Consider the following 15,169-nt stretch of genomic DNA (forward strand, 5'->3'; position numbering starts at 1 on the left):
GACCGAATGGCCTGTTTCCTGAGCTGCAGTGTTCTATGGTCCCATGGTTCTAATCAGATATTTGTCGTGTTGCTGTCATCAGGCTCTATTGACAGGAAATGCATACACACCGGATACAAGGGCCCCGCACTCTGGGATGACGGACTGGCCCTCGTAGGCAGGGATTTCTTCCGTATACATCAAGCTCATGACTCGCAGTACTCTTCAACCTCCGGCTTCTTCCGGGGCCAGTAGAACTGATCTCTGAGCAACCCCTTGGTCTTGTCGATCCCCAGATGGGCAGAATCTACTTCTCACGCAGAACCTGCTGACAGTGCCGAGGCGGGTCCAGAGGTGGCAGGATCCCGGTCAGCTCCCTCAGTTGTGGAGACACCACGCAGTGCTTCATCTTGTTGTCTGGGGAATCTCACCGGGCAGCGGCAACTTCCACACGACTCCACTCAGCCAACCGCTTTGACTTCACAGCAGTCAGGTTGCAGTAAGCTCGTGGAACGGCACGGCCAGAGGCTCCCAAATGACCCACCGCCCTTGCCTCACCTCCCCGCATTCTCTCCCACTCTCCATCCATTTCCAGCCCTTCATGTGCACGTCAGGACAATTCATCCGCACAAACGTTCCCACCGCCCAGACGGTACTCGGAGAGGAAGATGGAAGGGTGTAAAGAGATGACCGAAGGGAGGAGGAAGAGAACTGAGATGATGGAGGCAGAGTGAAGGAGAACATAGATGACAATAGATATAGGGAAGGGGAAGAAGGTGAGGGAGAGGTAGAGTGAAGGGGATGACGGAGAGGTGGTGGGAAGGGGAAGGAGATGAGGGAGAGGTGGAGGGAAGGTGAGGGAGAGGTAGAGTGAAGGGAAAGGAGATGACAGAGAGGTAGTTGGAAGGAGAAGGAGGTGAGGGAGAGGTGGAGGGAAGGTGAGGGAGAGGTAGATTGAAGGGGAAAGGAGATGAGGGAGAGGTGGAGGGAAGGGGAAGATGAGGGAGAGGTAGTTGGAAGGAGAAGGAGGTGAGGGAGAGGTGGAGGGAAGGTGACAGAGAGGTAGATTGAAGGGGAAAGGAGATGAGGGAGAGGTGGAGGGAAGGGGAAGATGAGGGAGAGGTAGTTGGAAGGAGAAGGAGATGAGGGAGAGGTGGAGGGAAGGTGACGGAGAGGTAGAGTGAAGGGGAAAGGAGATGATGGAGAGGTAGAGTGAAGGGGAAGGAGATGAGGGAGAGGTGGAGGGAAGAGAAAGTCATAGAGGGAAGGGGGAACAAGATGACAGGACAGGGGAAGATGATGGAGAGACAGAGGGATGGAAGGAATGAGATGAAGGATGGGAGGAAGCATAAGATGGAAGTTAGAGAAAGGAGTTGAATGAAATGAGAGAATGGCAGAAAAAAGGGGAAAATAAGTTGAGGGAGTTTGAGGTAGAAGGAAGGGGAAGGAATTGATGAAGAGATAGTGAAGGGAGAGGCAAAGGGAAGTAGGAAATGAGGTGACAGTGGAGTGAAGGGTCGGAGGCTATGAATGAATGGGTAGAATGAAGGAGAGAGGAAAGGAGAGAGCTTGGGGGAGCAGGCAGGAAGTGACGGGAAGGAAGGTGGAGGGGTGCAGATGAAGTGGATGAAAGGTGGAAGATGACGGAGATGGAGAGAGAGATCATGGATAGTGGAAATGGGAGTCTGGTAGAGGGACATGGTGACTGAGGTGAGGGACGGGGTGGGACTGAGGTGAGGGACGGATGCGACGGATGGGGTGACTGAGGTGAGGGACGGAGGTGACGGATGGGTGACTGAGGTGAGGGACGGGGTGGGACTGAGGTGAGGGATAGGGAGGGACTGAGGCGAGGGATAGGGAGGGACTGAGGCAAGACGGGGAGGGACTGAGGCGACGGATGGGGTGACTGAGGTGAGGGACGGGGTGGGACTGAGGTGAGGGATAGGGAGGGACTGAGGCGAGGGATAGGGAGGGACTGAGCGAGGGATAGGGAGGGACTGAGGCAAGACGGGGAGGGACTGAGGCGACGGACAGAGGTGACGGATAGGGTGACTGAGGCGAGGGACAGAGTGGGACAGGCGAGGGATGGGGAGGGACTGAGGCGAGGGACGGGGTGGGACTGAGGTGAGGGATGGGGTGGGACTGAGGTGGGGGATGGGGTGGGACTGAGGTGAGGGATGGGGTGGGACTGAGGTGGGGGATGGGGAGGGACTGAGGGATGGGGAGGGACGGACGCGACGGATGGGGTGACTGAGGTTAGGGACGGGGTGGGACTGAGGTGAGGGACGGAGGCGACGGATGGGGTGACTGAGGTGAGGGACGGGGTGGGACTGAGGCAAGAGACGGGGAGGGACTGGAGCGAGGGACGGGGAGGGAATGGGGTGAGGGACAAGGAGGGACTGAGGCGAGGGACGGGGAGGGACAGGTGAGGGACGGGTGGGACGGAGGTGAGGGATCGGGATGGACAGGTGAGGGATGGAGGCGACGGATGGGGTGACTGAGGTGAGGGACGGGGTGGGACTGAGGCAAGAGACGGGGAGGGACTGGAGCGAGGGACGGGGAGGGAATGGGGTGAGGGACAAGGAGGGACTGAGGCGAGGGATGGGGAGGGACTGAGGCGAGGGATGGGGAGGGACAGGTGAGGGACGGGGTGGGACGGAGGTGAGGGATGGGGAGGGACTGAGGCGAGGGACGGGGTGGGACTGAGGCGAGGGATAGGGAGGGACTGAGGCAAGACGGGGAGGGACTGAGGCAACGGACGGAGGTGACGGATAGGGTGACTGAGGTGAGGGACGGAGAGGGACTGAGGTGAGGGACGGAGAGGGACTGAGGTGAGGGACGGGGTGGGACTGAGGTGAGGGATGGGGTGGGACTGAGGCGAGGGACGGAGAGGGACTGAGGCGAGGGACAGGGTGGGACTGAGGTGAGGGACGGAGAGGGACTGAGGCGAGGGACAGGGTGGGACTGAGGCGAGGGATGGGGTGGGACTGAGGCGAGGGATGGGGTGGGACTGAGGCGAGACGGGGAGGGACTGAGGCGAGGGATGGAGGTGACGGATAGGGCGAGGGACAGAGTGGGACAGGCGAGGGATGGGGAGGGACTGAGGCAACGGACAGGGTGACTGAGGCGAGGGATGGGGAGGGACTGAGGCAACGGACAGGGTGACTGAGGTGAGGGACGGAGAGGGACTGAGGTGAGGGACGGAGAGGGACTGAGGCGAGGGGGTGGGACTGAGGCGAGGGACGGGGTGGGACTGAGGCGAGGGATGGGGTGGGACTGAGGCGAGGGATGGGGAGGGAGTGAGGCGAGACGGGGAGGGACTGAGGCGAGGGACGGAGGTGACGGATAGGGCGAGGGACAGAGTGGGACAGGCGAGGGATGGGGAGGGACTGAGGCAACGGACAGGGTGACTGAGGCGAGGGATGGGGTGGGACTGAGGCGAGGGACAGAGGTGACGGATAGGGTGACTGAGGTGAGGGACGGGGTGGGACTGAGGTGAGGGACGGAGAGGGACTGAGGCGAGGGACGGAGAGGGACTGAGGCGAGGGACGGGGTGGGACTGAGGCGAGGGACGGGGTGGGACTGAGGTGAGGGACGGGGTGGGACTGAGGTGAGGGCCGGAGAGGGACTGAGGCGAGGGACGGGGTGGGACCGAGGTGAGGGATGGGGTGGGACTGAGGTGGGGGATGGGGAAGGACTGAGGCGAGGGATGGGGAGGGACTGAGGTGGGGGATGGGGAGGGACTGAGGCGAGGGATGGGGTGGGACTGAGGTGAGGGACGGGGTGGGACTGAGGTGAGGGACGGAGAGGGACTGAGGCGAGGGACGGGGTGGGACTGAGGTGAGGGACGGAGAGGGACTGAGGTGAGGGATGGGGAGGGACTGAGGTGGGGGATGGGCAGGGACTGAGGGATGGGGTGGGACTGAGGTGGGGGATGGGGAGGGACTGAGGCAAGGGATGGGGAGGGACTGAGGCGAGGGATGGGGTGGGACTGAGGCGAGGGACGGGGTGGGACTGAGGTGAGGGACGGAGAGGGACTGAGGTGAGGGACGGGGTGGGACTGAGGCGAGGGATGGGTGACTTAGGCGAGGGACAGGGTCGTTCTGAGGCGAGGGACGGGGAGGGACTGAGGCGAGGGACGGGGACCCAATGTCATATGGTCTGCACGTACTCAGTTTGGTAAACTGGTTATCTTTATGTCCTGCGTACCCGTCCGTGACTCTGGGCTTTGACAGACAACCCCACAGTCCACGTGGAAATCCAGAAGAAAGGGCCCAGTAATGACGTCTGGTGTTGACAGGGAGACCCTCAGTGTGAGAACCAGAAACCTTCAATGATTGGTCACCTGTGAGAACCAGAAACCTTCAACGATTGGTCACTTGTGAGAACCAGAAACCTTCAACGATTGGTCACTTGTGAGAACCAGAAACCTTCAACGATTGGTCACTTGTGAGAACCAGAAACCTTCAACGATTGGTCACTTGTGAGAACCAGAAACCTTCAATGATTGGTCACCTGTGAGAACCAGAAACCTTCAACGATTGGTCACTTGTGAGAAGCAGAAACCTTCAATGATTGGTCACCTGTGAGAACCAGAAACCTTCAATGATTGGTCACCTGTGAGAACCAGAAACCTTCAATGATTGGTCACCTGTGAGAACCAGAAACCTTCAACAATTGGTCACTTGTGAGAACCAGAAACCTTCAACGATTGGTCACTTGTGAGAACCAGAAACCTTCAACGATTGGTCACTTGTGAGAACCAGAAACCTTCAACGATTGGTCACTTGTGAGAACCAGAAACCTTCAATGATTGGTCACCTGTGAGAACCAGAAACCTTCAACGATTGGTCACTTGTGAGAAGCAGAAACCTTCAATGATTGGTCACCTGTGAGAACCAGAAACCTTCAATGATTGGTCACCTGTGAGAACCAGAAACCTTCAATGATTGGTCACCTGTGAGAACCAGAAACCTTCAACGATTGGTCACTTGTGAGAAGCAGAAACCTTCAATGATTGGTCACTTGTGAGAAGCAGAAACCTTCAATGATTGGTCACTTGTGAGAAGCAGAAACCTTCAATGATTGGTCACCTGTGAGAACCAGAAACCTTCAACGATTGGTCACCTGTGAGAACCAGAAACCTTCAACGATTGGTCACCTGTGAGAACCAGAACCCTTCAACCATTGGTCACTTGTGAGAACCAGAACCCTTCAACGATTGGTCACTTGTGAGAACCAGAACCCTTCAACCATTGGTCACCTGTGAGAACCAGAAACCTTCAATGATTGGTCACCTGTGAGAACCAGAACCCTTCAACCATTGGTCACCTGTGAGAACCAGAACCCTTCAACCATTGGTCACCTGTGAGAACCAGAACCCTTCAACCATTGGTCACCTGTGAGAACCAGAACCCTTCAACCATTGGTCACTTGTGAGAACCAGAACCCTTCAACCATTGGTCACCTGTGAGAACCAGAACCCTTCAACCATTGGTCACCTGTGAGAACCAGAACCCTTCAACCATTGGTCACCTGTGAGAACCAGAACCCTTCAACCATTGGTCACTTGTGAGAATCAGAACCCTTCAACCATTGGTCACTTGTGAGAACCAGAACCCTTCAACCATTGGTCACCTGTGAGAACCAGAACCCCTCAACAATTGGTCACTTGTGAGAACCAGAACCCCTCAACCATTGGTCACTTGTGAGAACCAGAACCCTTCAACCATTGGTCACTTGTGAGAACCAGAACCCTTCAACCATTGGTCACCTGTGAGAACCAGAAACCTTCAACGATTGGTCACTTGTGAGAAGCAGGTGACTGCTTACCCTGGGCTTCCATTGGCTGTACTTGGGCATTGGAGCCAATGGCAGTGTTAGGGCTGGGTGGGGTGGGAGGGAACCCAGTGATCTAATGTGCTTGTTTGCCAATTGGCATAGATTCCACTGTGGGCAACACAGTTGACCCCATAAAATAGTCCCCGGCCATCAGGATTGCTCTTGCCTCAAACATCCACTATTTATTCACTTCCAAAGATGCTGACTTCCTGCAGCATTGGATTGGCTGAGGGGCAACCGTCAGACTCCAGAAGATGGGACGCATTCATTGGCCAATGCAGAAAAGGGGCGGCAATAAAGAGCACAACCATTGGCTGTCTCAGTTTATTGAGTATATAACATTCGCATTATTCGTACTAAATATACACAAGTCCTTAAATTTAATCTTTCCACCCTTCCTCTCTCACTCTCATACACACACACACGCACGCACGCACACACGCGCAGACATACGCCCCACCCCTGCCTACCCGTTCACTCAGAACTGCCTCTTGATGCTGCTCAGCCTGTATACTGGAAACTACAAAAACAGCAAATGACGTGGAGCAAGGTTCCCGGGAGGTGAAAGAAAAGAATAAAACCGAGATCTGTCTGGGAGCTGGGGTCGGGGAGGGAGATAGGGGGATCCGTTCTACTGCTGAGGAACCTCAGTCACCAACTCGATCCCATGTTGCTGTAGCTGGGCACGGAGGAGCGTGTTCTCATTCTTCAACTCATCGATCTGCGGAGGAGAGGGGAGAGGGCAGAGTGGGGCAGGGGGAGGGAGAACAGGATTCATTATCAGCTGTCAGCCATACACACCCACTGTGGTGGTTGGGTGCACCCTCCCCAGCTATGTCCTGCGTTGTCCTGCACAGACAGTGAACAGGAGGCTCGGTGTTGCGTATGGAGATTGTTCGATTGGGTAGGGTGTCTGTGGCCCACCTTCATTGTACCCCGCCCACAGCATACGTCGTCGCGATGAGCCCCGGGGAAAAGAGCCACAGCGCCCAGACATCAGCATCACAGCAGGGTTCCGAGTTTGGGAGATGTGCGACGCCACGGGGCTGTACTTGAGGGGAGGGTGCGGTGCCAACAGCATCTCACCTGCTGCCGTAACATGTCGTTGTCAAGCTGCAACCGCTCCGTCTCCTTGAAGCTCTCCTGCATGCGCTGGTTGGTCTGTCGTAGTTCCCGGATGTAGTCGCATGCTTTCGAGAGGATCCCTCCTTTACTCTGCGGTCGAAGAACAGGCACGGTTACCTTCCTCACAGGGTGAATCTCCCTCCACACCGTCCCATCACACACTCCCAGGGTCAGAGACAGAGTGAATCTCCCTCCACACCGTCCCATCACACACTCCCAGGGTCAGACACAGAGTGAATCTCCCTCCACACCGTCCCATCACACACTCCCGGGGTCAGACACAGAGTGAATCTCCCTCCACACCGTCCCATCACACACTCCCGGGGTCAGGCACAGAGTGAAACTCCCTCCACACCGACCCATCACACACTCCCGGGGTCAGACACAGAGTGAATCTCCCTCCACACCGTCCCATCACACACTCCCGGAGTCAGACACAGAGTGAATCTCCCTCCACACCGTCCCATCACACACTCCCGGGGTCAGACACAGAGTAAATCTCCCTCCACACCGTCCCATCACACACTCCCGGGGTCAGACACAGAGTGAATCTCCCTCCCACTGTCCCATCACACACTCCTGGGGTCAGACACAGAGTGAAACTCCCTCCACACCGTCCCATCACACACTCCTGGGGTCAGACACAGAGTGAAACTCCCTCCACACCGTCCCATCACACACTCCCAGGGTCAGACACAGAGTGAATCTCCCTCCACACCGTCCCATCACACTCTCCCGGGGTCAGACACAGAGTGAATCTCCCTCCACACCGTCCCATCACACACTCCTGGGGTCAGACACAGAGTGAATCTCCCTCCACACCGTCCCATCACACACTCCTGGGGTCAGGCACAGAGTGAATCTCCCTCCACACCGTCCCATCACACATTCCCGGGGTCAGACACAGAGTGAATCTCCCTCCACACCGTCCCATCACACACTCCCGGGGTCGGACACAGAGTGAATCTCCCTCCACACCGTCCCATCACACACTCCCAGGGTCAGACACAGAGTGAATCTCCCTCCACACCGTCCCATCACACACTCCCGGGGTCAGACATAGAGTGAATCTCCCTCCACACCGTCCCGTCACACACTCCCGGGGTCAGACACAGAGTGAATCTCCCTCCACACCGTCCCATCACACACTCCCGGGGTCAGACACAGAGTGAATCTCCCTCCACACCGTCCCATCACACACTCCCGGGGTCAGACACAGAGTGAATCTCCCTCCACACCGTCTCGTCACACACTCCCGGGGTCAGACACAGAGTGGAGCTGTTCTGATTGCGCTGGGAGAAATCGGGGAAAAACCACTTTATGAAGGTCTTGAATGGCTTGGAAATTGGTTTCCAACGTCCCTTGAACTTCTAAGTGAGCGGCTGGTTTAGAGTGGAAGCTTCGTTTGGAGTTTTTCTGCCAGTTTGGACGGGGTTCGTTTACGGCTTCGAACTGCGTAGCACTCTGCTGTGGCGGCTGGCAACTCGCCGTGAAGCAGTTTCGCTCCCAAAACCGGAGGCAAACGACGTTGTTTGTCCCCACTGACATCGGGGCAACCTCCTTCCATCTCTATCGTCAGGATTCTCGTTCGGTGTTGGAGCCGAACTGTCGTTTGAGACGTCTCGACCTCTCACGGCCTGGAAGTTTCTACAGGACTAACGGAGCCTTTCCTGGCGTTGGAATTTCTGGCACTGAGCCAGCAAGGTACCGTCGAGTACAAACTTTTCCCGCCAGTTACTCAACTCGCTCCAGGACTTTACAAACACCACCACCGTATCATTCTCGGTTCGGACACACAAGTAACACGCCAGACCAGTCTACAGGGAGTCGCAGGCCTTCGGGGAGTTATGCAAAGGCGGCTGCCTCTCCGGCCTCGGACAACGCCCTGTTTCGGACGGTGAAAGTTGAACGCGGGGTGCAATGTATTTTGCGAACTGGAACTACCCTGGAAAAGTGCGCGGAGGCTGTGGAGGACTTGTTGGGGAGAGATGTTGTTTTGGCCGCTGAGAAGGAGTTCGGGAAGGCGGTGTTTTATCTGAGGAATGATGAGTTGGTGCATCGGGCCCTCAGTAGAGGGATCACGGTGGAGAACATCTTTTTACAGATGGAGCTAGTGACAGCTCCCACACAACGCATCGTCCTCGGTCACGTACAGCCTTTCATCCCCAACGAGGACCTGCTTCCCGCATTGGCCCGCTTGGGGCAAGTACGGTCAGAGATAACTGCCGTCAGGCACAAATTCAGGAGGCGCACCCTCCGGACCGTAATCTCTTTCCAGCGACAGGTATTCATGAAACTGGAAAAGGAGGATGAAGTTGAGGGCCGGTTTACTGTCCGGCACGAGGGGTTAGATTATCAGGGGTATTGGAGCTCTGAGCGCCCACGGTGCCATGCGTGCGGGGAGGTGGGGCACTTTCGGAGGGAGCTAGTCGGCTCCTTTGACTTGGTGGACAGCTGGCGGAATCTTCACCCCGACTCTAGCGCCTTCTCCAGAAGATCGAGAGAGGGGGGTTTCCGGATAGACCGCCTGTATATCTCTCGGGCTTATGTCTCCCGCGTGTCGGCGTCCTCCATGCAGCCAGTGTCGTGCTCGGATCATCACCTTGTGTGGGTGGAATTTACTCCTCTGCACCCTCGGGTGGGGTCTGGGTATTGGCACTTTAACAACCGGCTGCTGGAGGAGAGCCGATTCCGGGATTCACTCCGAGCGTTCTGGGCCACCTGGAGAGGGAGACGGAGAGAGTTTGGCTCCCTACGGCTGTGGTGGGATGTGGGCAAGGCCCACGTCCGGTTTTTATGTCGGGAGTACACTAGGGGGTCGACAAAGAGGCGTGACTCTGAGATTGAGCGGCTTGAGAGAGCGTTGCTTGACCTAGAGTCCAGTCTTGGTTCGACCGGTGGAGACCATCAAACGTGGCAGGAATACCAGGAGAAGAAGGATGCACTCAGGAATCTGCAGCTTCAGCAGTCCCGAGGTGCATATGTGAGGTCGCGGATCCAAATGCTGCAAGATTTGGACCGCGGCTCACCCTTCTTCTACTCGTTGGAGAAGTGGCGGGGAGTTCAAAAGCAGCTGGTGGAGCTACTGGCTGCTGATGGCTCCTCCATCACAGATCCCGACGAAATTATCAAAGAAGTCCGCACTTTCTATCGGTCCTTATTCTCACCGGATCCGTCAAATGCGGGGGCGTGCACTGAGGTCTGGGAAGATTTGCCAAAGGTCAGCCCTGATGACGCAGCGCGTCTGGACGCCTCCCTGACTGGGGAGGAGCTGTCTGCTGCCCTTCGGCAACTCCGGAGGGGTAAGTCCCCTGGCTTAGATGGTCTGAGTGTGGAGTTTTATCAGGCTTTTTGGGATGTCCTGGGGGTCGATTACAGCCTTGTTCTAGGGGAGAGCCTAGCCACCGGGGAATTGCCCCTCTCATGGCGGAGAGCTGTCGTGGTCCTGCTGCCCAAGAAGTGTGACCTTCGCCTGCTAAAGGACTGGCGCCCGGTCTCCCTCTTGTGTGCGGACTACAAGATCTTCGCCCGGGTAATGGCCAACCGTCCTGGTTCAGTATTGAGACAGGTGATTCATCCTGACCAATCTTACACGGTCCCAGGCCGCTCCATCCAGGACAATGTCCACCCAGTACGGGACCTGATCCACCTGCAGCGGGAGACTGGGTCCTGGGCCACTCCATCCAGGACAAAGTCCACCTAGTACGGGACCTGATCCACCTGCACCGGGAGACTGGGTCCCCGACAGCGTTTCTTTCTCTTGACCAGGAGAAGGCGTTTGACCGGGTAGACCACAGTTTCTTGGTGGGCACTCTGCAGGCCTTTGGGCTCAGACCACACTTTGTGGCCCGAGTTCGGCTCCTCTACTCTGCCGCAGAGTGCCTTGTTAAGGTCAATGGATCACTGGCAGCGCCCATTCCCTTCAGGAGAGGAGTACGTCAGGGATGCCCCATGTCCGGTCAATTGTACGCGATCTGTGTCGAGCCATTCCTGAGCCTCCTACGGCGAAGGCTGACAGGTCTGGTTCTGCGTGAACCGGACATGGAGGTCGTCCTCTCAGCCTACGCCGATGATGTACTCCTCATGATGACAGACCTGCGGAGGATGCGCGAGTGCCAAGACATTTTCTCGGCAGCATCCTCCGCCAGGATCAACTGGGCGAAATGTTCCGGACTCTTAGTGGGTCAGTGGCAGGTGGACTCCCTGCCGGAGGAGATGAGAGCTTTTGAGTGGAGTACTAGGCGTCTCCTCTATCTGGGAGTCTACCTGAGTCCTTCTGGGGAGACCTGGCTGGCGAACTGGCAGGACCTGGAGATGAAAGTCATGGCCCGGCTGGGGCGCTGGTCAGGTCTTCTCAGGGTGCTTTCCTATCGAGGCAGGGTGGTGGTCATAAACCAGCTGGTGGCCTCCATGTTGTGGTATCGGATGGTCACCTTGGCCCCTCCTGCCCCGTTTGTTGCAAGAATGCAGAGGAAGTTAGTGGACTTCTTCTGGGGCAACAGGAAACACTGGGTCTCTGCAGCAGTCTGAGTCTCCCAGTGGGAGAGGGCGGACAGTCGCTGGTGTGCGTCCCAACGCGACTGGCGGCTCTCCGCCTCAGGACTCTGCAGAGATTCCTGTACGCCGAGCACCCTCCCAGGTGGCACGTGTTGGCGACTTTCTTCCTCCGGAGGGGCTGCTGTCTTCATGAAGACATGCGGCTACCACCGGCGGGTGTCAGCCGTACTGCTTTGCGGAGTCTGCCCGGCTTCTATCAGGACCTACTGAGAGTCTGGAACATGGTCGCCTCAGGCCGGGAATCCCCTCCTCCGGCGGAGGGCGGGGTCCTGGCCGACCCTTGCCCTACCTCAGTGGCTGTCGGTGCGGCTCAGTTGTGTGGACCGACTCAGGCCGAGCTGCTGGTCGGGCCCAGACCCCGCAATCTTCTCCGGGAGCCGTGTCCGCACAACTTGGGCCGTCTCTCATCGATACCCACAGTCCCATTCAGGGATGCAAGTAGGAGGTATCTGTATGGGCTGCTACTCCACATCCTCCACTTCCTTGCCCTTGTACACCGTCCCGACACGCCATGGCGGTCGGTCCTTCCACCCAGAGGTGAGGAGGGTCCCCACTGGAAGTCCCTTTATGCCGGGGTTCTTCCCATGCACCCGGGGGATCTCGGCTGGAGGGTACTGCATAGGGCAGTGCCCTGCAATAAGTTTTTCAGTTTGTACATGGACTTCCCACCCACATGCCACTTCTGCGGGCCGGAGGAGACCGTGTACCACATGTACATGGAGTGTGTGAGGCTGCAGCCTCTTTTTGCATATTTGCGTGGGCTGCTTCTCGCCTTCTGGCTGCATTTTAGTCCCACCCTGTTTATATATGGTCATCCAGTAAGGAAGGGGGCACGGAGGGATGAGGATGTCCTAGTCAACTTGCTCCTGGGGCTGGCGAAATCCGCCATCCGAGGGTCTTGGAAACGGGTGGCGGGAGGATCTCTCCGGGCAGACTGCCTGGCAATGTTTAGGGGGTATGTTCGTGCTCGGGTAACTATTGAAAAGGAACACGCGCAGTCCACGGCGGCCTTGGAGGAGTTTCGAGACCGTTGGGCTCCGCGGGGTGTAAATGCCATCGTGGATAGGGATGGCAACATTCTGGTGTAATGTCTATTGTCTATTTGTAGTGCAGTAATTGTGTTTGCCACTGTTTTGTATATATTGTATAGCACCGAAATTTGTAATAAAGGATTTTGTAATAAAAAAAAAAAGGGGTCAGACACAGAGTTAATATCCCTCCACACCGGCCCATCACACTCTCCCGGGGTCAGACACAGAGTGAATCTCCCTCCACACCGTCCCATCACACACTCCTGGGGTCAGACACAGAGTGAATCTCCCTCCACACCGGCCCATCATACACTCCCAGCATCAGACACAGAGTGAATCTCCCTCCACACCGTCTCGTCACACACTCCCGGGGTCAGACACAGAGTGAATCTCCCTCCACACCGTCACATCACACACTCCCAGCATCAGACACAGAGTGAATCTCCCTCCACACTGTCCCATCACACACTCCTGGGGTCAGACACAGAGTGAATCTCCCTCCACACCGGCCCATCATACACTCCCAGCATCAGACACAGAGTGAATCTCCCTCCACACCGTCCCATCACACACTCCCGGGGTCAGACACAGAGTGAATCTCCCTCCACACCGGCCCATCATACACTCCCAGGGTCAGACATAGAGTGAATCTCCCTCCACACCGTCCCATCACACACTCCCGGGGTCAGACACAGAGTGAACCTCCCTCCACACCGTCCCATCACACACTCCCGGGGTCAGACATAGAGTGAATCTCCCTCCACACCGTCCCATCACACACTCCCGGGTTCAGACACAGAGTGAATCTCCCTCCACACTGTCCCATCACACATTGCCGGGGTCAGACACAGAGTGAATCTCCCTCCACACCGTCTCGTCACACACTCCCGGGGTCAGACACAGAGTTAATATCCCTCCACACCGGCCCATCACACTCTCCCGGGGTCAGACACAGAGTGAATCTCCCTCCACACCGTCCCATCACACACTCCTGGGGTCAGACACAGAGTGAATCTCCCTCCACACCGGCCCATCATACACTCCCAGCATCAGACACAGAGTGAATCTCCCTCCACACCGTCCCATCACACACTCCCGGGGTCAGACACAGAGTGAATCTCCCTCCACACCGGCCCATCATACACTCCCAGCATCAGACACAGAGTGAATCTCCCTCCACACCGTCCCATCACACACTCCCAGGGTCAGACATAGAGTGAATCTCCCTCCACACCGTCCCATCACACACTCCCGGGGTCAGACACAGAGTGAATCTCCCTCCACACCGTCCCATCACACACTCCCGGGGTCAGACATAGAGTGAATCTCCCTCCACACCGTCCCATCACACATTCCTGGGGTCAGACACAGAGTGAATCTCCCTCCACACCGTCTCATCACACACTCCCGGGGTCAGACATAGAGTGAATCTCCCTCCACACCGTCCCATCACACACTCCCGGGGTCAGACATAGAGTGAATCTCCCTCCACACCGTCCCATCACACACTCCCGGGTTCAGACACAGAGTGAATCTCCCTCCACACTGTCCCATCACACACTGCCGGGGTCAGACACAGAGTGAATCTCCCTCCACACCGTCTCATCACACACTCCCGGGGTCAGACATAGAGTGAATCTCCCTGCACACCGTCCCATCACACACTCCCGGGTTCAGACACAGAGTGAATCTCCCTCCACACTGTCCCATCACACATTGCCGGGGTCAGACACAGAGTGAATCTCCCTCCACACCGTCTCGTCACACACTCCCGGGGTCAGACACAGAGTTAATATCCCTCCACACCGGCCCATCACACTCTCCCGGGGTCAGACACAGAGTGAATCTCCCTCCACACCGTCCCATCACACACTCCTGGGGTCAGACACAGAGTGAATCTCCCTCCACACCGGCCCATCATACACTCCCAGCATCAGACACAGAGTGAATCTCCCTCCACACCGTCTCGTCACACACTCCCGGGGTCAGACACAGAGTGAATCTCCCTCCACACCGTCACATCACACACTCCCAGCATCAGACACAGAGTGAATCTCCCTCCACACCGTCCCATCACACACTCCCGGGGTCAGACACAGAGTGAATCTCCCTCCACACCGGCCCATCATACACTCCCAGCATCAGACACAGAGTGAATCTCCCTCCACACCGTCCCATCACACACTCCCAGGGTCAGACATAGTGAATCTCCCTCCACACCGTCCCATCACACACTCCCGGGGTCAGACACAGAGTGAACCTCCCTCCACACCGTCCCATCACACACTCCCGGGGTCAGACATAGAGTGAATCTCCCTCCACACCGTCCCATCACACACTCCCGGGTTCAGACACAGAGTGAATCTCCCTCCACACTGTCCCATCACACATTGCCGGGGTCAGACACAGAGTGAATCTCCCTCCACACCGTCTCGTCACACACTCCCGGGGTCAGACACAGAGTTAATATCCCTCCACACCGGCCCATCACACTCTCCCGGGGTCAGACACAGAGTGAATCTCCCTCCACACCGTCCCATCACACACTCCTGGGGTCAGACACAGAGTGAATCTCCCTCCACACCGGCCCATCATACACTCCCAGCATCAGACACAGAGTGAATCTCCCTCCACAC

The 15,169-nt window shown here is 57.0% G+C and overlaps 2 protein-coding genes across 2 annotated transcripts in view; both read right to left on the minus strand.

The window, feature by feature from the left end:
* Positions 1–468: 468 nt before the first annotated feature.
* LOC132388744 (uncharacterized) lies at positions 469–5,841 on the minus strand. The gene is made up of 3 exons (XM_059961130.1): positions 5,812–5,841; positions 2,414–3,538; positions 469–690 (listed from the first exon to the last, which is right to left on the minus strand). The coding sequence occupies exons 1-3, from the start codon at positions 5,839–5,841 to the stop codon at positions 469–471; spliced, it is 1,377 nt and encodes a 458-aa protein (XP_059817113.1).
* A 269-nt stretch (positions 5,842–6,110) lies between these two features.
* Positions 6,111–15,169, minus strand: part of usf2 (upstream transcription factor 2, c-fos interacting) — a gene marked incomplete at its 5' end in the record, with an annotated part of 108,958 nt that continues 99,899 nt past the window's right edge. Inside the window, 2 exons of the mRNA XM_059961131.1 lie at positions 6,111–6,541; positions 6,907–7,035. Coding sequence (XP_059817114.1) covers positions 6,452–6,541; positions 6,907–7,035 — 219 coding nt within the window. The remainder of the gene's footprint in view (positions 6,542–6,906; positions 7,036–15,169) is intronic.

Source organism: Hypanus sabinus, unplaced genomic scaffold (genome assembly GCF_030144855.1).
Source record: "Hypanus sabinus isolate sHypSab1 unplaced genomic scaffold, sHypSab1.hap1 scaffold_398, whole genome shotgun sequence".
NCBI classification, from domain to species: domain Eukaryota; kingdom Metazoa; phylum Chordata; class Chondrichthyes; order Myliobatiformes; family Dasyatidae; genus Hypanus; species Hypanus sabinus.

What these genes read in the sequence shown, in the direction of transcription:
- LOC132388744 (XM_059961130.1), bottom strand. Translation starts at nt 5,841, where the DNA reads ATGCCCAAGTACAGCCAATGGAAGCCCAGG. An exon ending in ACAGCCAATGGAAGCCCAGG is followed by an intron (nt 3,539 to 5,811) that starts GTAAGCAGTCAC and finishes CCCTCGCCTCAG; the next exon opens with TCCCACCCCGTCCCTCGCCT. An exon ending in CCCTCACCTCCGTCCCACCC is followed by an intron (nt 691 to 2,413) that starts GTCCCTCACCTG and finishes CCATCATCTCAG; the next exon opens with TTCTCTTCCTCCTCCCTTCG.